This window comes from Eubalaena glacialis, chromosome 6 (genome assembly GCF_028564815.1).
Source record: "Eubalaena glacialis isolate mEubGla1 chromosome 6, mEubGla1.1.hap2.+ XY, whole genome shotgun sequence".
NCBI classification, from domain to species: Eukaryota; Metazoa; Chordata; class Mammalia; order Artiodactyla; family Balaenidae; genus Eubalaena; species Eubalaena glacialis.
The window spans coordinates 123,272-144,641 of record NC_083721.1 but is presented as its reverse complement, the minus strand read 5'-3'; the positions used below and the strand labels follow the sequence as shown (position 1 = coordinate 144,641).

Below are 21,370 nucleotides of genomic sequence, written 5' to 3'. Positions count from 1 at the left end.
GAAGGAAAGAAATCATAAAGATCAGATCAGAAATAAATGAAAAAGAAATGAAGGAAACAATAGCAAAAATCAATGAAACTAAAAGCTGGTTCTTTGAGAAGATAAACAAAATTGATAATCCATTAGCCAGACTCATCAAGAGAAAAAGGGAGAAGACTCAAATCAATAGAATTAGAAATGAAAAAGGAGAAGTAACCACTGACACTGCAGAAATACAAACGATCATGAGAGATTTACTACAAGCAACTCTATGCCAATAAAATGGACAACCTGGAAGAAATGGACAGATTCTTAGAAATGCACAACCTGCCGAGACTGAACCAGGAAGAAATAGAAAATATGAACAGACCAATCACAAGCACTGAAATTGAAACTGTGATTAAAAATCTTCCAACACACAAAAACCCAGGACCAGATGGCTTCACAGGCGAATTCTATCAAACATTTAGAGAAGAGCTAACACCTATCCTTCTCAAACTCTTCCAAAATATTGCAGAGGGAGGAACACTCCCCAACTCATTCTACGAGGCCACCATCACCCTGATACCAAAACCAGACAAAGATGTCACAAAGAAAGAAAACTACAGGCCAATATCACTGATGAACATAGATGCAAAAATCCTCAACAAAATACTAGCAAACAGAATCCAACAGCACATTAAAAGGATTATACACCATGATCAAGTGGGGTTTATTCCAGGAATGCAAGGATTCTTCAATATATGCAAATCAATCAACGTGATACATCATATTAACAAATTGAAGGAGAAAAACCATATGATCATCTCAATAGATGCAGAGAAAGCTTTCGACAAAATTCAACACCCATTTATGATAAAAGCCCTGCAGAAAGTAGGCATAGAGGTAACTTTCCTCAACATAATAAAGGCCATATATGACAAACCCACAGCCAACATTGTCCTCAATGGTGAAAAACTGAAACCATTTCCACTAAGATCAGGAACAAGACAAGGTTGCCCACTCTCACCACTATTATTCAACATAGTTTTGGAAGGGTTAGCCACAGCAATCAGAGAAGAAAAAGAAATAAAAGGAATCCAAATCGGAAAAGAAGAAGTAAAGCTGTCACTGTTTGCAGATGACATGATACTATACATAGAGAATCCTAAAGATGCTACCAGAAAACTACTAGAGCTAATCAATGAATTTGGTAAAGTAGCAGGATACAAAATTAATGCACAGAAATCTCTTGCATATATACTAATGATGAAAAATCTGAAAGTGAAATTAAGAAAACACTCCCGTTTACCATTGCAACAAAAAGAATAAAATATCTAGGAATAAACCTACCTAAGGAGACAAAAGACCTGTATGCATAAAATTATAGGACACTGATGAAAGAAATTAAAGATGATACAAATAGATGGAGAGATATACCATGTTCTTGGATTGGAAGAATCAACATTGTGAAAATGACTCTACTACCCAAAGCAATCTACAAATTCAATGCAATCCTTATCAAACTACCACTGGCATTTTTCACAGAACTAGAACAAAAAATTTCACAATTTGTATGGAAACACAAAAGACCCCAAATAGCCAAAGCAATCTTGAGAATGAAAAATGGAGCTGGAGGAATCAGGCTCCCTGACTTCAGACTATATTACAAAGCTACAGTAATCAAGACAGTTTGGTACTGGCACCAAAACAGAAATACAGATCAATGGAACAGGATAGAAAGCCCAGAGATAAGCCCACGCACATATGGTCACCTTATCTTTGATAAAGGAGGCAAGCATATACAGTAGAGAAAAGACAGCCTCTTCAATAAGTGGTGCTGGGAAAATTGGACAGGTACATGTAAAAGTATGAAATTAGAACACTCCCTGACACCATACACAAAAATAAACTCAAAATGGATTAAAGACCTAAGTGTAAGGCCAGACACTATCAAACTCTTAGAGGAAAACATAGGCAGAACACTCTATGACATAAATCACAGCAAGATCCTTTTTGACCCAGCTCCTAGAGAAATGGAAATAAAAACACAAATAAACAAATGGGACCTAATGAAACTTAAAAGCTTTTGCACAGCAAAGGAAACCATAAACAAGACCAAAAGACAACCCTCAGAATGGGAGAAAGTATTTGCAAATGAAGCAACTGACAAAGGATTAATCTCCAAGATTTACAAGCAGCTCATGCAGCTCAATAACAAAAAAACAAACAACCCAATCCAAAAATGGGCAGAAGACCTAAATAGACATTTCTCCAAAGAAGATATACAGATTGCCAACAGACACATGAAAGAATGCTCAACATCATTAATCATTAGAGAAATGCAAATCAAAACTACAATGAGGTATCATCTCACACCGGTCAGAATGGCCATCATCAAAAAATCTAGAAACAATAAATGCTGGAGAGGGTGTGGAGAAAAGGGAACACTCTTGCACTGTTGGTGGGAATGTAAATTGATACAGCCACTATGGAGAACAGTATGGAGGTTCCTTAAAAAACTAAAAATAGAACTACCATATGACCCAGCAATCCCACTACTGGGCATATACCCTGAGAAAACCATAATTCAGAAAGAGTCATGTACCAAAATATTCATTGCAGCTCTGTTTACAATAGCCAGGACATGGAAGCAACCTAGGTGTCCATCATCGGATGAATGGATAAAGAAGATGTGGCACATATATACAATGGAATATTACTCAGCCATAAAAAGAAATGAAATGGAGGTATTTGTAATGAGGTGGATGGAGTTAGAGTCTGTCATACAGAGTGAAGTAAGTCAGAAAGAGAAAAACAAATACAGTATGCTAACACATATATATGGAATCTAAGGGGAAAAAAAAAAAAAAAGGTCATGAAGAACCTAGTGGCAAGATGGGAATAAAGACAGAGACCTACTAGAGAATGGACTTGAGGATATGGGGAGGGGGAGGGGTGAGATGTGACAGGGTGAGAGAGTGTCATGGACATATATACACTACCAAATGTAAAATAGATAGCTAGTGGGAAGCAGCTGCATAGCACAGGGAGATCAGCTCGGTGCCTTGTGACCACCTAGAGGGGTGGGATGGGGGGGTGGGATAGGGAGGGTGGGAGGGAGGGAGATGCAAGAGGGAAGAGATATGGGAACATATGTATATGTATAACTGATTCACTTTGTTATAAAGCAGAAAGTAACACACCATTGTAAAGCAATTATACTTCAATAAAGACGTTTAAAAAAAAAACAAAACTTATCTTAACCATTTATAAGTGTACAGTTCAGTGGTATTAAATAGCTCACATTGCTGTCCAACGATCACCAATCGCCAGCATCCATCCCCGTAATTCTCATCATCCTGTGAAACTGAAACCCTACACCCATTCACATCGTCTCCCTATTTTCCGCTCTCCCAGGCCCTGGCACCCGCCACCCTACTTTCTCTAGGATTTTGACCACCTTCTCCTACCTTTCCGGCTCCAGCCATCACCTGCCCACCCCCATTAGACCACCACATAGCAGTGGCCAATAACGTTGTTGTATTTCTTTAAATCCCAAACTTCCTCTCGGTAAAATAAAAAATCACTCTGCTTCCATTTGTCAACTGGAAAGAACGACACAGGGTTTACACTTCACAGTGTGGTTGGGAAGGTTAACTGAATTATTACAAGAAAAGCACGAGAAAGCGGGTCCTGCTCCGGAAATCAGCTGCTTCTGTCACTCATAGCGGGTTTCTGACCCCCAGACCAGGATGGCTCCCGCTCCCCGCCACCTGCGCCGCCGCCGCGCCCCCTCCCCGCGCTGCCCCCAGCGCCCGGGGACGCGAGCCCGAGCCCGCACGCTTAGAGCGCAGCGCCCGGGCTCGCGCAACGGCCGAAGGCGGGATCCGCGAGGCGCGCCTGCGCGGGACGCTCGGCCCAGGACCCGGTCTTCTCCGGGATGCCCCCGGCCGCACTGCGCCTGCGCGGTCCAGGGCGTTGGCTCCCCTCTCCGGACAGCGGGGCGTGTACGGCGGCGCATGCGCGCGAAGCCGGTTCCAGGGCGGGGCTTTCTACGCGGGCAGCCTGCGCACATTGCGCCTGCGCGAGCCGAGGGCGGCGGCTCGGGTTCTTGGTGGGTGCTGGCTGCCCCTCCGTGCCGGAGGTGTGGACGCCAACCTCAGCGGAGAAACGCGGCTGAGGTAGGTTTCCCGTGGGCAGCTCGGGCGGCTGGACCGCGCGTGGGGCAGGACATGCCAGGTGAGGGGTCCTCGCCCGATGTCGCGTCAGCGGGCGGTCCGAGGCCGCCGCCCCCTATCGAGATTTCTCCGCGCCTTCCCGCCTGTGTGCTGACCTCAAGCTTGGTGCCCCGCCCTCGCCAGGGCCACGCCCTCCCTCCGAGCACGCCTACGGCGCCACACCCATCGCCCCGCAGCCCCGCTACCTCCCCAACCACACCCACAGTGCCCCGCCCCTCCCCGAGCCCCGCCCCAGTGCCACGCCCACATCCCGTCTGCCTTTGGCTTCTGGGCCAATCTCCCACCCTCTCAGAGAGCAGGTCACATTCCCTTCCCTCACTACCCATTCTGCTCTCGCATCACGCCCTGCCCCTCCCTTCATCCTCTCTTCCCCTGATTCTCTCCCCACCCCGTTGGCCACCTGCCCTTCAGGATCCTTGGCCCTCTCCCCCAACCCTACCCCGCTCCTCAACCGAGCTCCGCCCCATCCAGGCCCTACTCCATTATCCCACCCTGGCCCCATCCGTCATCCCGGCCCCGCCCTCCCACCGGCCCAGCCCCATCCTGGTCCCACCGCCATGGCCCCGCCCCCCACCAGGCCCCGCCCCATTCTGGCCCCAATGCAGTGTTTCCAGCGAAAATGCAATGAATGTGTATTAGTATTTATAATTACAAACGTCACCTAAAGAAGTATTAGGTCTTGATTGATAAAGTGAAACCCTCATTTTAAACAAAGAATTGCTGTATAATTGAAAAAAACACACATCCATCTCAGAACGTAGTATGGGTTACACTGTCACTGGAAAAGTAAGATTGAGAATGAGAAGAAAAGCCTCTGGGAGATGCAGACCTTGGTTCCTGTTAGCGGAAACACTTTAAAGCCTCAGATAGGAAATTCTAATTGGAGTTAAAGTTGTCAGGGTTCCAAGGAAAGAATTGACATCAATTTATTGTTTTAATTCAACCCAGTGATCTAACAGAAACTAACAGTCTTTGGCCAATGAACGATTAACACCTTGCAGGCTAGTGATGAAAATATACACTGTTTGGAGTTCATAAATTTTAAATGCTTTCAATTGATTTTGTAAGAATTGTGTTTATAAATTTCATTTCTGTTCATTCTTTACATTCTTTACATTTATTTCCATTTGGTAGAGGACCTTTTTCATGGACCTTGGAAGTTATGTGGAATTAATTATTATGCAACATAACAAGCATTTTCTCATTCTATCTTTTTTTAAAATAGAAATGGAGGGGAAAATGAAACATTAAAGCAGCAGCTATGTGCAGATCCCAAAGGAATTATGGCAACACCAGGTGACTGCCCCAGAAGTGAGTTGCAGGTAATTTCGGTTCTGCTGTGTGAGAACTTGTATTTAAAGACCAGGACCATTACAGAGAGTGGAGCTCAGCCCAGAGTGATGGCATTTTCCATGGACCTTGGAGGGTGGCCAGTAACCAGGGGATTGTTAAATAGAGGAAATGCACAGTGTGTAAAGGTCACACATGATGTTCTGAAATGGGCACTGTAAACACTTCCCAGGAATCTAGGGTTCCATTTTTGGCACTTGAGCTGGTGAAGAAAGCACATTTTTTTTTAAGTTGTTTAGAAACATCCCAAACATAATATGTTAGAGACAGGTTGGATATTAGAAAAGATTTATATATTCATACTGTTTTTCTGCCTGGGACACACATATAATTTCATTCAAGTTAACAGTAAAAAAAATGTCACCTTAAATTTAAAGGAATGTCGATTATGTAAAATTAAAAACCAGAATACTCTAATAAATAATGTTTTTTAAAAAACATTTTCATGTCTGTGATGTCAATTTTAACATTTTTTTTTCCTCTTTACATTCTAATTATCGTTCTAAATTCATTTGGGTTTTTATATATAGAAATTTTGTTTATAGTTGGATAATTTCATTAATCTGTTTCTTAAAATTATGAAAATATGATTCTTAAAATAAATCATAAAATGTTTTAATTTCATGGATCTCTTAATTTTCTTTTGAGAAATTAAAAAACTATTGGAACATTTACAGAATAACATTGCAGACATCAAATATCAATACATATTACCCAGAAGTGGAAACTTGCTAACATTTTGTCATATTTACTTCAGAATATAAGTATATATATGAATAAAAAAACATAAATAAAGTTTGTTCCCCAGTCCCATTCTTCTTTCTCTGTCTCAAGGGCAAACACTACTATGAATTATGAATTGATATATGTGCTTCTGCACCATCTTTTATACTTTTATACCTTAAGTAGGCATCTTTGAGCAACATATGATATTGTTTGTGTGTGCTTTTTAGAATTTACGTAAGTGGTGTCATAGTCTGTGTGTCCTCTGCAGCCTGCCTTTTCCACCTATGTTACTTTTGAGGAATTTGTCTTTAATGTATGGGTACAGCTGGTTTAGTCCTGAAGGATGGTCCCTGTAGTGTGTTCCTTATATGAAATGTATCACATTCACAGGTAGGTATGTAGGTCTGTTCAGTCTTACTGTTGTATGTTAGGTATATACCACATTTTATCTCTTTCCCTTTTGTTGGACACTTACATTGCTTCCAGTTTTTCTCTATTTCAAACAGTGCTGCAGTGAACATCCTTCAATGTGTCTCTTTGTGCACATGTGCTACAGGGTATTTACCCAATAATGGCATTGTAGGATGGAAGAGATTGCATATTTTCAGTTTTACTAGATAATGAGCAATTGTTCTCCCAGGTGGTTTACCAGTTCACAGGTCTGCCAGGAGCCCAAAGTGCTTGCTAATACTTGAGAACATCAGGCTTTTTAATTTTGGTCAGTCTGTGGGTTAGAAATGGTATCTTGTGATTTTAGTTTTCCTGGTTATTTATGAGTCATGGTAGTATTTCAGTAATATTTGTGTTCATCCTGGTAATAGCATTCTTCATCACAGAAGAGATGCCTGATAGTCACAGTTTGCGTTTTATCTTTTTAGGATTTTATCAATTTTATGTTTTCAAAGAAACCTTTGTTAACTTTCTCTTTGTCCATCTGTGTTCTATTTCATTGATTTCTGCTTTTATTTCCTTTATTCTATTCTATTTGGGTTTAATTTTCTCTTTTCATAGCATCCTGAGATGGAAGCTTGGATCACTGATTTTAAACCTTTCTTTTCGCGCGCGCGCGTGTGTGTGTGTGTGTGTGTGTGTGTGTGTGTATATATCTTTAAAGCTGTAACTTTTCCTCTATTCACTGCTTTAGCTGCACCTCACACATTTAAATGCATTGTATTTTCATTATTGTTCACTTAAAATACTTTCTAATATATCACAGTGGAAATTAGAAATTTTCTGGGCTATTGAGAAGTGTGTTGCTTAATTTCCAAACGTGGGAAATTTTATATTTTTGTTATTTAATTTTGGTTTGATTATGTTTGGTCAGAAAATATAACATTTCAGTCTTTGGAAATTTATTCAGGCCTGCTTTATGGCCTCATCGTAAGGGTTATTTGGTGGATGTTCCATGTGCGCTTGCGGAGACTAAGTTATTCTGCAGTTGTTGGGTGTAGTGTTCAGTGTCTTCACTGTCAAATGGGTTATTAGTATTGCTCAAATCTATATCCTGTTTGATGTTTTGTCCATTTGTTCTATCAATTACTGAGAGAGATGAGTCAAAAATCTCCACAGTGATTGTGGATTTGTCTATTTTTTTTGTTATTTCCTTTTGGATCTATCACTTTTTGCTTCATACGTTTTGAATCTCTGTTATTTGGTGCATATGTTTAGGTTAGTTTTTGTTTTCTAGGTTAGTTGACCCTTTTATTTTTATGAAGTCTCTCTTTTTACCTATTAATGCTTCTTGCCTTGCATCTACTTTGTCTTAGTGTTTGCATGGCACACAGACACATATATACCTATATTTTCAGCCAAACTAACTCCATATATTTAAAGTGTTCCTCTTGTAAAGAGCTTATAGGTATGTCTTTTATTTTCCTGTCGGATAATGTTTGCCATTTAATTGGAGTATTCAGTCCATTAACATGTAACATAAGTCTAACATGACCCTAACATCTTGCTGTTTGTTTTCTACTTGTCACAATTCTTCCTTTTTACCTTTCTCCATTCTTGCCTTCTTTTAGATTAATAAAATATTTTCTATAATTCCATGTTATCTCCTCTGTTGACTTTTTAGCTGTACCTTTTTGGACTGGCCAAAAAGTTTGTTTGGTTTTTTCTGAAGATGTTATGGAAAAACCTGAACAAACTTTTTGGCCAACCCAATATTATTCTGATGGTTACCCAAGAAATTATGATATGCATCCTTAACCTATTCTAGTCTTTTTCTTTTTGACCACTTCACAAGAATCCTGTAAATTAGTTCCATTTACCAGCCGCTATTTTTGTGCTGTTGTTATAACATATTTTACTTCTATATATGCTATAAACCCCACAATAAATTATCATTGTTTCTCTATACTATCAAAAGTCTTTTTTATAAAGTATAAGTAATAGTGTTTCCCCACATGTTTACCTTTTCTGGAGTCTTTACACCTGTTCCTCTGGCAAAAATTAAAGACGGTTACTCCATGCACTGCTGGTGAAGTGTGAAGTGCCACATCCTTTATGGAAAGAATCTGACAAATGTTTGAGTGAAAACTATGTTTATGTTTCAGCCCTGTCAGTCTATCCCATAGAGATAAAATGTCATCATGTCAGGATAAATGTGCACAGACGTTTGTGGTGGTAGAAAACTGGACATCCAGAGAAAGTCCATCAGTCGAAGATGACTTAAGGCTCAGGCAGAATCCCCGCTGCGGAATGTTATGTAGCCATATGTTATGTATGTACATGTGTACATACATAACATATATACGTATGTTATGTAGAGTTCTGCAGGTGGGGAGTTTGCCACAAGTTATTGTGTGAGTGAAAAAAGAAAAATTTTAAAAAACTGGTATCTTTTACAAAAAGCGATGTCAAAAGAAAAAATAAATTGTGTGTGTGCACGCACGTGTGACACGAGCACAGGAGGTGTGGGGACCCTCCTCCCTCTCCATGCTCTCCATGTACACCAGGCGACCGTGAGGATCGGGGGTGTGGGGGGCCGGTGACAGCACGGGTGGAGCCGGACAGGATGAGGGTGAGCAGAAACGAATCGTGTTACTGTGATAGGAAAATGTGCAAAGGATGCAAACAGGTGATTATTAAAATAAAAAAGATGACCAATGTATAGGTAAAATCATATTTGATCACTAATAATCAAAGGAAGGCAAATGGAGGTAACCAAGAGGTAATTTCTCGCCTTCAGACTGGCAGAGGCTGCAGTGATTAACATCCACTGTTGATCAGGCGCAGGGAACTCACGAGGCTACGTCCTCGCATGCAGGAGCTCGAGCAGCCGCCCCATGGAAGGCATCGGGAGGTGGTATCAAAGCCGTAAAGGACCTTGACCCTCAGTGTCATATTCAGGAATTTATCCTAAGAAAATTATCAGGGACAGACCGATTCATATTAAAGTTCACCTTAACATAATTTATACTAGTCAAAACTGAAAACAGTTTAAATGTTTATAGGAGATTTGATAGATAAGTTACAATAATTCATGGAATGGAATACTATGAGATACTGAAAACGTGCTTAGAAGTGTATTTAATAATGGGGAAAAATGTTCAGAATTTAATAAGTGCAAAATATGTCATAAGGCAGAGTTTTATGATCCCGGTAAACACCGTATAAGGAGGTATTGCGTGTACACGTGAAGAAAGCCTGAAGTGCTGCAACGGTTACGTGTCACCGTCACTGGTCTCTGACCAATGAACAAGCTCACACTTAGCTTTAATTTTCCTCCTTGTGCTCTTGTTCTTCCACACATTTTCTAAAATGAACATGAATGATGGTTACGTTTAGGAAAATCTGTTTAAACGTTATGTCCGGGCGGGGTTGCTGCAGTGAACTGGATCGCGAGCTGGGGCCCTGCCGCCTCTGGGGTGGCCTCCAGGGAGACCCGTTTGGACATAAAGGGAGGCGGGCCGCGTGCAGCCGAGACCCAGGGCGCCCCCTGAGTCCTGAGCAGCAGTGCGCCCCGAGGGCTGCGCCCTGCCCCCTGTCGGCCCTCAGCACGGCCGCCCAGCTCTGCTCTCGGGTCTGACGCCCAGACAGGGCTGCTTTCTCCTGGGCCGGTCACCACCTTCAGAGCGTTGCTGCTGATGGGGTCAGTCACTAAGTGGTCACTCACGGTGCCTCTTTCTTGTTCTTTCTCTGACGTTCGCTTAAGGATGTGAGTCATTTTGTACTAGAGACTAAAGTCAAGGTGGAGGGAGGGTGAGATCCTTTCATTCTGCTGGTGGAGACGACCCCAAGTGTTTGTAGGATGAAAACGTGGTCACGTGAATCTTGATTTGAAACCATCCTAATAACCTGGAGCCAAGAGAGACAGACAGAGACAGAGACAGAGAGAGAGGCAGAGGTGGAGAGAGACAGAGACAGAGATGGAGATGGAGACGGAGACAGAGAGAGAGGCAGAGACAGAGAGACGGAGAGGGACAGAGGCGGAGAAAGAGACAGAAACAGAGGCGGAGACAGATACAGAGAGAGAGGCAGAGACAGACAGATGGAGAGGGACAGAGATGGAGAGGGACAGAGACGGAGAGAGACAGAGACGGAGACAGAGATGGAGAGGGACAGAGACAGAGACGGAGATGGAGACGGAGACAGAGAGAGAGGCAGAGACAGAGAGACGGAGAGGGACAGAGACAAACAGAGACGGCGACAGAGAGACAGACGGAGAGGACAGAGGCGTAGAGAGAGACAGAAACAGAGATGGAGACAGAGAGACAGGGAGGCAGAGACAGAGGCGGAGCGAGACAGATGGAGAGACAGGCAGAGGGAAGGGCGGAGAGGAATGGCAGCCCCACAGTCACCTCCCTTTCTCCCTTGCTCTGAACAGGAGGGAGAGGACCCCGCCGTGCAGGGTGAGGAGGGGAACCTCCAGGGTAGTGTGCACCCCGAGGAGTTCGTGGCCATCGCAGACTATTCTGCCACCGATGAGACGCAGGTAGCCATGTGGGCTTATGCTTTGTGGATTCAGCATGTTCAGGGACAGGATTAGATGTAAAATTTGCAGAAGTCATAGCAGATTTAAATAAAGAAGTATTCAGATACTTCACAGCCACAGGAGACCTGTGGGTGACCCTCCCAGCCTAACAAATTGGGGTCCCAAGCCTGATGTGAAGGATCCCCAGGTGAGGAACGGGGGGTGGAGGTACCTGCTTCAGTTTCTGCTTTGAAACCCTTACTTAGAACCTATTCTAATTAATGAAAAATTGGGTGTAAAATAAAAATATCTACTTGAATGTAGCATTCTTTACTTTATAATAGGAATTTCTTAGCATAAGCCTCCAGTAACTGAATCAGCTACCACCTAGCTGAGTTACGGTGAAGGGGCTGTTAGAAATTTTGTTCTAAGAAATTTACACTGTTTGAAAATGTTTAATCTTTTTTTTAAAAAAAATCAATTAAGGTGTGCTTTTGTTTCTTGTAGATATTCCACAAAAATCTTAAAATCCTGGTATCATTTTCATATATTGTCAGTTGATGCATTTACCCATTGACTCCTTTTCGAAATTGCTGTGATTTGGGCCCCAGTGATGGGGGATTTATCACTGAAATACGAACTACAGGTTTTTCTTTAATTTTCATTTCTCTGTATGTTTTTATAGCTCAGCTTTTTGAGAGGAGAGAAAATTCTCATCCTGAGACAAACCACTGCCGACTGGTGGTGGGGTGAGCGTGCCGGCTGCTGCGGGTACATCCCGGCGAACCACCTGGGGAAGCACGTGGAGGACTGGGGCCCCGAGGACTCGTGGCAGGATGAGGAGTACTTCGGCAGCTACGGGACCCTGGTACTGCCTCCCTTGCCCGCCTGGCCGGCTGGCGCTAGCTTCTCGCTAGTTTTAGGTTCTAAGTTTAAAAATAATTTCTGGGCTTCTACTCATCATTCAGAGCAGGGCCCACAGATGTTCTCTTCACCTTAGCTGCTCAGCCCTGCCATCCAAATGCTGAAGCAGCTGTACAAAACTTCAAGTGAGCAGGGCTGCGTTCCAATAAAACTTTACCCATAGACACTGAAATTTGACTTCCATATGATTTTCATGTGTCATAGTCTTCTTTTGATTTTTAAAAACCGTTTAAAAATGTAAAAGCCATTCTTAGCTTGTAGGCCATATAAAAGTAGGTGGTGGGCTGGACTGGCCCACGGGCTGTAATGTGCAGACCACTGGTTTAGAGATATTGTTTGAGCAATGGAGTTATGAACCTTTCTCAGTATTAAAAAAAAGAAAAGTAATAAATTTTACATTAAAAATGATATACAGATGTAAATCTTGCAGCGTAGGGGTACAATTCCCCGCGAGCCACTTCCCGGGCTGTGGAAGTTTTCCAGAGAAGTTGCTTGGATTTTATTAGCAGAGTCGTTTGGAGGGGCTGAGAGGCGTGGAAGGCGGGGGGGGGGGGCAGAGGGTGGGTAGGGAGCGTGTGTGTACAGTGTAGGAGTCTAAGGCTGTACGGGGGGGCGGGGAAGAGTGGTTCATACTTACCTGGCAGGGGAGATACCATGATCATGAAGGTGGTTTTCCCAGGATGAGGCTCACCCATTGCACTGGGGGTGTGCTGACGCCTGCGATTTCTCCAAATGGGAGAAACTCGACTGCATAATTTGTGGTAGTGGGGGACTGCGTGTGCGCTTTCCCCCCTCAATTGGTGTTTAACAGTAGAATTAGTTTGTGTAGATTATTAAATAAAAGAAACATTCGGTTTGTAAAAAAAAAAAAAAAAATGAAATACAAAAAAATTATATAAATCAACAGTAATACCTATAAATAACTAGCTTATTAGTTTTTTTTTTTCCAACGTGAATAAAGACCCAAAGTCCTGTGGTCCAGACAACCCTGTTTATATTTTAAACTAAATAAAACTAAATGCATGATGAACGTTGCAAATACAATGTTGAGTGAAAGAAGCAAGACATCAAAGAATACCTTATGTTTGATTCAATTATATAAGTTATAAGGCAGCGTTAAAAGGTGTTGCCTATGAATGTATATATAAGTGGTGGAGCTCTAGAGATCAGGGACCTGATTCCCCTGAGAATCTGGATGCGGGTTACTGGTAAGGGGGGGTTCTATGTTTGGCAAGGCCGGGTGAGATGGTCCAGGGTGCTGGCAGGGTTCTGGTGTGGGCACAAGAGTGTTTGGAATGTAGCTATGTTAAGTAAACTCTGAAGTACTTTTTAGTGTACTTTTTGGTAGATATGTCATTTTGACAATTAAAAATGTTAAAGGAAATGAAAAACCACTGATGTGTGTACATATTTAGAGGTTTCCATCTACTAAGAAAGACATAGTGATAATCTGAAGTCTGTCTCCTCACTCTGCTCCTTGAGATTTCTTTCAGCAACAGTGTTTATGCTTCTTCCATATCTAAGCTGCATCTGTTTTATTCTTTTAAATTTGTAGAAGAGGAATAGTTCCACACACACTGTTTTTCACCTTGCTCTTAAGCAGCTGTACTGTTTTGAAGGTCTGTTCTTTACAACAGCTGCGGAGTATTGTGTTGATTTGAAAAGGATCATATTTAGTTTTCATCACAGCAAGCAATGCTGTAATGGATGTCCTCCTACATAAATCCTGCTAAACCTTTGCTGGAATTTCCACTGGGTAAATTTGAAGGGTGTACGTATGTGTTTTTTACTTGGGTGGATCTTGCCAAGTTGCCCGCCTGAAAGATACCAACAGCATAGAATTGTGCTGTTGGTATTTCACCACCACAAGTCTTCAGAATGAAAAAAGATTTCCAATCTTAAAGGTGAAATATGTATCTCGGTTTTGATTTCCATTTTTTAAAGTGAGATTGATCCTCTTTCATATTTTATTGGCCTTTTGTATTTCTTATTTTTTGATAAACTGTCATATAATTTGCCCATTTTTCGTTTGATTTCTGTCAATTTATATGTTAAATAGGCAGTTTAGCTTGTATTTATATGTATCACACTGACCATCTGCTGCTGTTTTTCCCCCATGGAACTTTTTATCTTTATATGGTCTAATTTGTCCTTCTTTTCTTTGTAGCTTCTGCGTTTGTGTCCTATTTTCAAGGCCTTCACTCCGAGATTATAAATATCCATGCTTTCTTTTAGAACTTTTGTGATCGCATTTTTAACAATGAAATATTTAAATCAATCTGGAATTTACTTGTAAAGAATAAGGTAAAATTCCGACTTAATTTCCCCACAAATATCCAGCTGTTCCAGCTTTTGGTTAATCTTCCTTTTCTGCATAATGTGCAACGCTCATTTATCATATGTCAAATTGTTAGGGTCTGTTTTGGGAACCTCTGTTCTGTGTCATTGATGTGGTTATTTCTTCTGCAGGTCCAGATGCTTCTTAATGATTGGAAGAGCTAGGCCTCTAGCAGTTCTCCTAATTTTTAGCATTGTCATGGCCTCATCTGTTTATTTTTTTGAAACTGTTGCCAGCAAATTTTGGCTCCCTGTGCACCGATGCCGAATAGAAATACAGAGACAGAGATTTGGAGGATAAGAAATAGAGAGGCTTTGTATTTTCTTTGCCAGGCAAAGGGAAGACCCAGCAGGCTAGCGCCTCGAGAACTGTGCCCCCTCGTCCTGGGCAATTACAGGGGGTCTTGTAGGTGGAACTCACAGTCCAGGATAAGCGATAGGACCAAAGTGGTGAAGGTCTTGCATTCTTCTTCTTCTTGCAGTATTTTAAAACAGGCACTGCTGGCGTCAGGCAGCCTGGTAATTGGGTCCGTTCATCTCTGGGTTATCGGCCTGCGACCTTTCTGAAATGTAGACAGCTACAAGGGGTGATTTGCTACAAATGAATGCATCGAGAGTAAATGCCAGGTGCAGGGTACGATTCATATGGAATCAGAGTAATTAGCTTTGTTTAGCTTTGTGAAGGACAAGTCTAGCTACAAGTGTTTGTTAGTAGTAACAGCTAAAGATTAACCAAGATGGCTTAACTCTTTCAGGCCTGTTTATGCTGTTTCCCCAGCCTGTTCATTGTTGCTTATTGTTCTTGTTTATCAGAAAAGTCTCATTTCTATTTTTGCTGCAACAAAACTAATTTTATTATCGTTTTGTTGGCTCCTCCTCCACCCCCGTCCAGGTGTTTGGCATTCTAATGTGTTACATGGAAAACGTGCATTAATTTAGGGAGAAGTGACATCTTTGTGATGACTTTTCTCATTTCTTAAGCCTTGTGTTATGTGTCAGAGTTTTAAGGTTTTGATCATACAGGGTTGTGTACCTTTCTAGGTAAATCTGTTCCTAGATATTGTTGTGTATTATTGTAAATGGTTGGGTGAAGTGTTCTATCAGTTGGATTAAGTTGGCTGAAAGTGTTGTTCACGTCTCTGTCTTTTCTGATTTTCTGCTTCTGTCAGTTACTGAGAGAAGGGTGTCGAAGTCTCTGACTATAATTGGGAATTTGTCTGTTTCTTGTTGCATTTTTACTGGCTTTTGCTTTGTGTATTTTGAAGCTGTTATTAGGTCCGAGAATATTTAGAATTATGATGTCCTCTTGCTGAAGTGATTCCTGTGTTGTGACGACCTGATGCTCTTCGCTCTGAAGTGTATCGTGTCCGAGGCGAATGCAGCCATGCCAGCCTCCTCCCCTGGGGCCTCCGCATCCTGCTCTGGCTCGGCGTCAGGGTGGCCCCGCAGGCACGACAGCTGGGTCTCGACTCCGTCCACCTTGGTGGCCTCCCTTTGTCCGTCTCCGAGGAGCCACGGGGCTCATGAGGCCCGTGCAGGCCTCCTGTTGGTGCTGACCTGGTCTGGGTGGCCGGGGCGTCTGTCCCCCTGTGCGTGGCGCCGCTTGAGCTGGGTCTCCATGGCGTGGGGTGTGGGGACGGGTGCTGGGGGCGCCGCCTTGCTGGCAGCCGGGGCTCCAGCAGCCTCTGTGGCCCCAAAATGTCTGGAGGAGCCTTGCTCTGCCTCCCTGGGGACCGGCCGATTCCCGTGGAGCGTGTCCTCAGGTTGGGAGTCCCGCCCGCAGTGTGGCTGGGGACCTGCGCTCAGGCCCGAGCGCCGGCGGGGTCGCTCCTCCCTCCGGCGCAGAGGCTCCTGCTGTCCCCAGGCAGCGAGGGGGGTCACGTGAGGGGCCTTGCGGGCCCCGCGCGGAGAGGACGCAGTGGGGCCCGTGCACCTCCCGCAGCCTCTCCCAGGCTTGGCCGTTCGCTCTCGGTGGATCGTGGCCACGTTGTGTCTGGATGGGAATGTGGCCGCTCCTCCACCGCCACCTCCGTGGTCCACACCTGCTTCTCCGCTCGCCTGGCTGTTGGGGTGGTGCAGCCCGCTGAGCGGGGAGGGTTCCGGAAGCTTCCCTCTCATTCCTTCACTGTCTACTCTTGCTTGTGTCTGCTGCATATTTTGGCCTTTTATTTTTTAAACGCTGTCACTCGTAGTTTAGGGGTGGGGTGGCGGGGCCGAGCGGGTAGGTCCGGCTCTAACCCTCCGCCTTAAGCCAGAGCTCGGCATAGCTCCAGCTACAGGCAGTGATCCTCCCTTCATGTGTATTTCCCCTAGAAACTTCACTTGGAGATGTTGGCAGACCAGCCACGAACGACTAAGTACCACAACGTTATCCTGCAGAATAAAGAATCCCTGAAAGATAAAGTGATTCTGGATGTCGGCTGTGGAACTGGGATCATCAGCCTCTTCTGTGCACATTATGCTCAGCCTAGAGCAGTGAGTAGGAGGCAGCAGCCCTTTCACAACTTCGGAGCCGGGTCTTGGTGAAGCGCCCGCCACGTAGGTGAAACCGGCGGCGTATTCTTGCAGGCTGAGCCTGCCAGAGGCTGCGACGTGGGTTTAATGAGTCGCAGACAGCACAGAGTGCATAGGACAGAATAGAAAATATCCCAGTGAGTTGCAGCTGGTGGGCTGTGTTTGTGAAACTTATTTCAGTCACGCAAGGAGACACGTGCGTCCACGTGTCTGGGCTGGGCTGCTTATGTAGACCACCGTCCCGTGTCCTCCGCCGCCGAAAGTGAGCCTTGGCAGGGCCAGGGTGGACCACTCTCTGGGACCCCTGCTGGGCTCCTGTCCTCCTCCTCCCGTTCAAGCCCGTCCGGGCCAAGGAGAGGTGCCGCCTCGCGACGGCCTCAGCACAGGTGGGTGAGGTTCCTAGCTCACAGGTGCAACCGCAGTGCAGTGACCGCCCGAGTCCAGACCCTGCCAGAACCAGGACGTAGCATTCAGGACCTCCTGAGAATCTGGATTTGTAATTAGCCGCTGATACCCTAAAAGTCTGAGTGTTCAGTCGAGTGCCAAGAATCTCCTGTGTCGGTTACGGACTGTGTCGCTGCGTGTGTCGGAACCTGGGGCCCTGGGGTGGGTGGCCCACGTGGGTGCAGAGGCTTCTGTCCACCTGCAGCCCTGTGTCTGCGTTTAGGCAGAAAGTGGAGTTACGCGTAGAGGCAGGTCCTCCCAGGGCTCCATCAGGTGGAGGCGGCACAGCGTGGCCGTCCGCCATCCACCGCCGCCGTCCAGCACGCTGCCTGCCTTCTGTTGCTGGCTCTGACTCAGCCGAGGAGACTCAGGCTTGGGGAGAGTGGATGGCGGGCCGTGGTCTGGGGCCGGGGCGCGCACGGATGGTGCTTCTGTCACGTGCAGGTGTACGCGGTGGAGGCCAGTGAGATGGCCCAGCACACAGGGCAGCTGGTCATGCAGAACGGCTTCGCTGATGTCATCACCGTGTTCCAGCAGAAGGTGGAGGACGTGGTGCTGCCGGAGAAGGTGGACGTGCTGGTGTCTGAGTGGATGGGGACCTGCCTGCTGGTAAGGGGCAGCGGGCACTGCTGGGGCGGCTGCTCTGGGCTCTGGAATCTTCATAAATCATGATTCATTCTGACTTTTTTCCTGAGGTGATGTGTAATTGATTTCTTGTGCGAACAATGTCTTGAATATTTAACTGATTAAAAAAATGCTGTTATGAGAAATCTAAATCAAAGTTAATGTGACTTTCTCGTGAGTGATTTACATAAACTCTCTTCTCTTTGGGAAGCTGCGAATATCCAGTGCTTGATGTGTGAGGCTGTTTTTAATGCCAGCAGAATCTTTGTCTGCAGGGCCTGATTTGCCTCCGTGACCAGCTCGAGGCCCAGGCTCTCCCACATTCTCTCCCCAGTCTCACGTGGGTCGGGGTGGAGAGTTTTCTGGTTCTGCCCACCCACGCTGCTCACGAACTCTCTGTGTTCCGAGGGTAAGTGAGAGGTGGGTGGAAGCCGGGCCTGTGGGTCTCCTCAGACCCTCGGTCCAGCCCCCTTTCTGGCTCAGCAGTCTGAAGTTTAGTCTCTGTCAAAACCCAGAAAAATGACATCTGGGGGAAGGGGAAGGGAGCACCACCAGGGTTTCCAGCAAGAAATTCATTTAAATAGTAAGTGAGTAACTTATATGAATAATAAGAATGCTGGCCCTAGCTTCTTACAGATCGCAAAGATTGAGGAAAATGATAGCAAATGACATTGGGCCTTTAGCCTTGTTGAAATTGTGTTGTCTGGAGATAGAGTGTAAATAGACTCAACGTCCATGATATAATTTTGTTGTTAATAACAGCTGTGGATTCACAAGATGATGCACGGGAAAAAGGTACTTGCTACACCTTTAATCCATGAAGTGGGCATTGGCCTTTGCCCCCAGAACGCTAGCGTTCTTTCGGTAAATGTTATTGAGCACCTTGGGGTGGTGGGGACACAGAGCCTGGCTGCGGTGATGTGTCCTTTGGCGCGGTGCGGGTCGGGGAAGCCTGGCTGCCTAGGGTCCCGCTCTGCCCCTGGGAGAGGTTATGTGGAGACAGGAGGGGTGGGGGGAGGGGAGGGGGAAGAGGGAGGAGGGGAGGGGTGCAGGGGGTGGAGAGGGGGCGGGGCGCAGAAACCTGGGATTCGGTGTCCTTGCCCCTGTGCGCCCGAAGCCCGGGGGCGGGACTGCATGTGTCCAGCGGGGGAGGCTGGAGTCGGGCTCTCTGCCTCCCCGGACTTGCGTGTGTCAGGTAGCCAGCCAACGGCGTCCAGGACTTGGAAGGAGTGGGGTAGGGGTCATGATGCGGAGGCCCCAGGACTGCAGGGCACGGTGAGGCCTGTAGAGCAGAGGGGGGACGGTGCAGGGACCCGTGGGGCGTGCGGGGGCGGGGCCTTGGGGGCACAGCAGAGGCCGCTGGGGATGCGCCGGCCGAGGGGGCGGCTGAGGAAAGGGCTGGAGGGGGGTGGAGGGGTGGGCCAGCGGGGTTGGGGTGACTTGTTCACCCGCAGGTGCAGGGTCCGCGGAGGGGGCGTGGCCTGGCCGGGAGGGGGCGTGGTCACGGGAGGCAGCTGGAGCAGAGCACGTGCAACGAAGCGGTGGAGAAAGCCCGCGGCACTCTGTGGTCCCCGCCTGTCCATGGCGGAACGTATGGTCAGAGGGGCAGCGAGGACTGTGGCGACAGGACAGTGAGGACAGCCTGGGGTACCGAGTGGCTCAGGGCAAAGCGCCTGACCACGTGGAGCTGGAGGGCCTGGTGGTTTTGTGCAGACCGGGAGGGGCCGTGTGGCGGTGGTGGCCGTTGTGGGCCAAGTGGCAGACGTGGAGACGGGGCTGTGAGTCCGGCAGTATCACAAATCCATCAGCTGGACCATACCGTGTCCCACACAGAACCCTCCGTCCCCTGTGGCTGCCCGTCTTCTTCTGTGCTTTTTTGCCTTCCTGGCATCTCCCCTCCTGTCCACTGCCTGTTCTCAGACCTCAGGTCCCCAATCTCCCTCCCATCTTCCTACTCTGCTGCTGACATGTAGAAAGTTGGGAAACAAACCCAAATATATGTGTATTTAGTTTATAATAATAAGAGGTTTCTAATCAATGAGGTACAGCTATATAATCATTCAAAGATGGGGCCGAAGCAATTGACAATTTTGGAGAAAATGGTTAGATTCTTCCTCATACCATATGCTGAAATAAATTCCAGATGGGTTATAGAGTTAAGCTTTTTTTTTTTTTTTTTAAGGAAAGAAACATGAAACAATCACTAAAAATATATCTGATGTTGGAATGGGAAGATCTTTCTAAGAACAAAGCACATAGAGAAACTATAAAATATTTGATTAATTTTATGAGACCAGCATTACACTAATACCAAAACCAAAGTTAGTACAAAAACTGAAAACTACAGACCAGTAGCACTCATGAACATTGATGTAAAAATCCTTGAAAATCATAGCAAATTGAATTGAGCAATACATAAGTTGAATACCACACTGCAACAGAGGAGAGATTATCTTCAGAATTCAAGGCTGGTTCAGTATATTAAAGTCATTCAATGTAATTGACTGTATTAATAATCTAAAGAAGAAAAATCACATGACTACCAATTAATGCACAAAAATTTGACAAAATGTAAAATACTTGAACAATTTCTGTTATGATTTCTTTTTTGACCCATGTTGTTATTTAGAAGTGTGTTTAATCTCCAAGTATTTTGAATTTTACAGTTATCTTTCTGTTACTGATTTCTAGTTTACTTCCACTGTGGTCTGAGAGAAGGCACTGTATGATTTCTATTCTTTTAAATTTGTTAAGGTTTGTTCTTGTCCCGGAATGTGGTCTGCCTTGGCGAATGTTCCGTGTGAGCTTGAAAAGAATGTGTATCCTGCTGTTGTTGGATGAAGTAGTCTATAAATGTCAATTATATCCTGATGATTGATGGTGGTGGTCAGTTCAACTATGTCCTTACTGGTTCTCTGCCTGCTGGCTCTGACCATTTCTGGGAAAGGGTTGTCAAAGTCTCCAACTATGACAGTGGATTGATCTATTGGTCTTTGCAGTTCTATCACTTTTCTGCTCATGCAGTTTGATGCTCTGTTGTTAGGTGCGTACACATTAAGGATTGCTGTGTCTTCTTGGAGAACTGTCCCTTTGTCATTGTGTAATGCCCCTCACTATCCCTGATCACTTTCCTTACTTTGAAGTCTGCTCTGTCTGAAATTAACATAGCTACTTCTGCTTTCTTTTGATTAGTGTTTACATGGTAAATCTTTCTCCATCCATTTACTTTTTTGTTTGTTTCTTTTGAGCTGTGCCGCACGGTATAGGGGATTTTAGTTCCCTAACCAGGGATGGAACCCGTGGCCCCTGCAGTGGAAGCACAGAGTCCTAACCGCTG

General features: G+C 45.1%; 1 protein-coding gene and 1 non-coding gene across 2 annotated transcripts in view; both read left to right on the top strand.

Moving 5' to 3' along the window:
- Positions 1-4,051: 4,051 nt before the first annotated feature.
- The window catches only part of PRMT2 (protein arginine methyltransferase 2), a 38,921-nt gene continuing 21,602 nt past the window's right edge, over positions 4,052-21,370 (top strand). Inside the window, exons 1-6 of the mRNA XM_061192798.1 lie at positions 4,052-4,142; positions 5,425-5,521; positions 11,104-11,211; positions 11,876-12,058; positions 16,765-16,926; positions 17,854-18,018. Of these exons, the coding sequence (XP_061048781.1) occupies positions 5,483-5,521; positions 11,104-11,211; positions 11,876-12,058; positions 16,765-16,926; positions 17,854-18,018 (657 nt within the window). The 5' untranslated portion in view covers positions 4,052-4,142; positions 5,425-5,482. The remainder of the gene's footprint in view (positions 4,143-5,424; positions 5,522-11,103; positions 11,212-11,875; positions 12,059-16,764; positions 16,927-17,853; positions 18,019-21,370) is intronic.
- On the top strand, positions 12,744-12,907 carry LOC133094226 (U1 spliceosomal RNA). Its single transcript, XR_009701438.1, has one exon. It is a non-coding gene; the product is annotated as a U1 spliceosomal RNA (small nuclear RNA).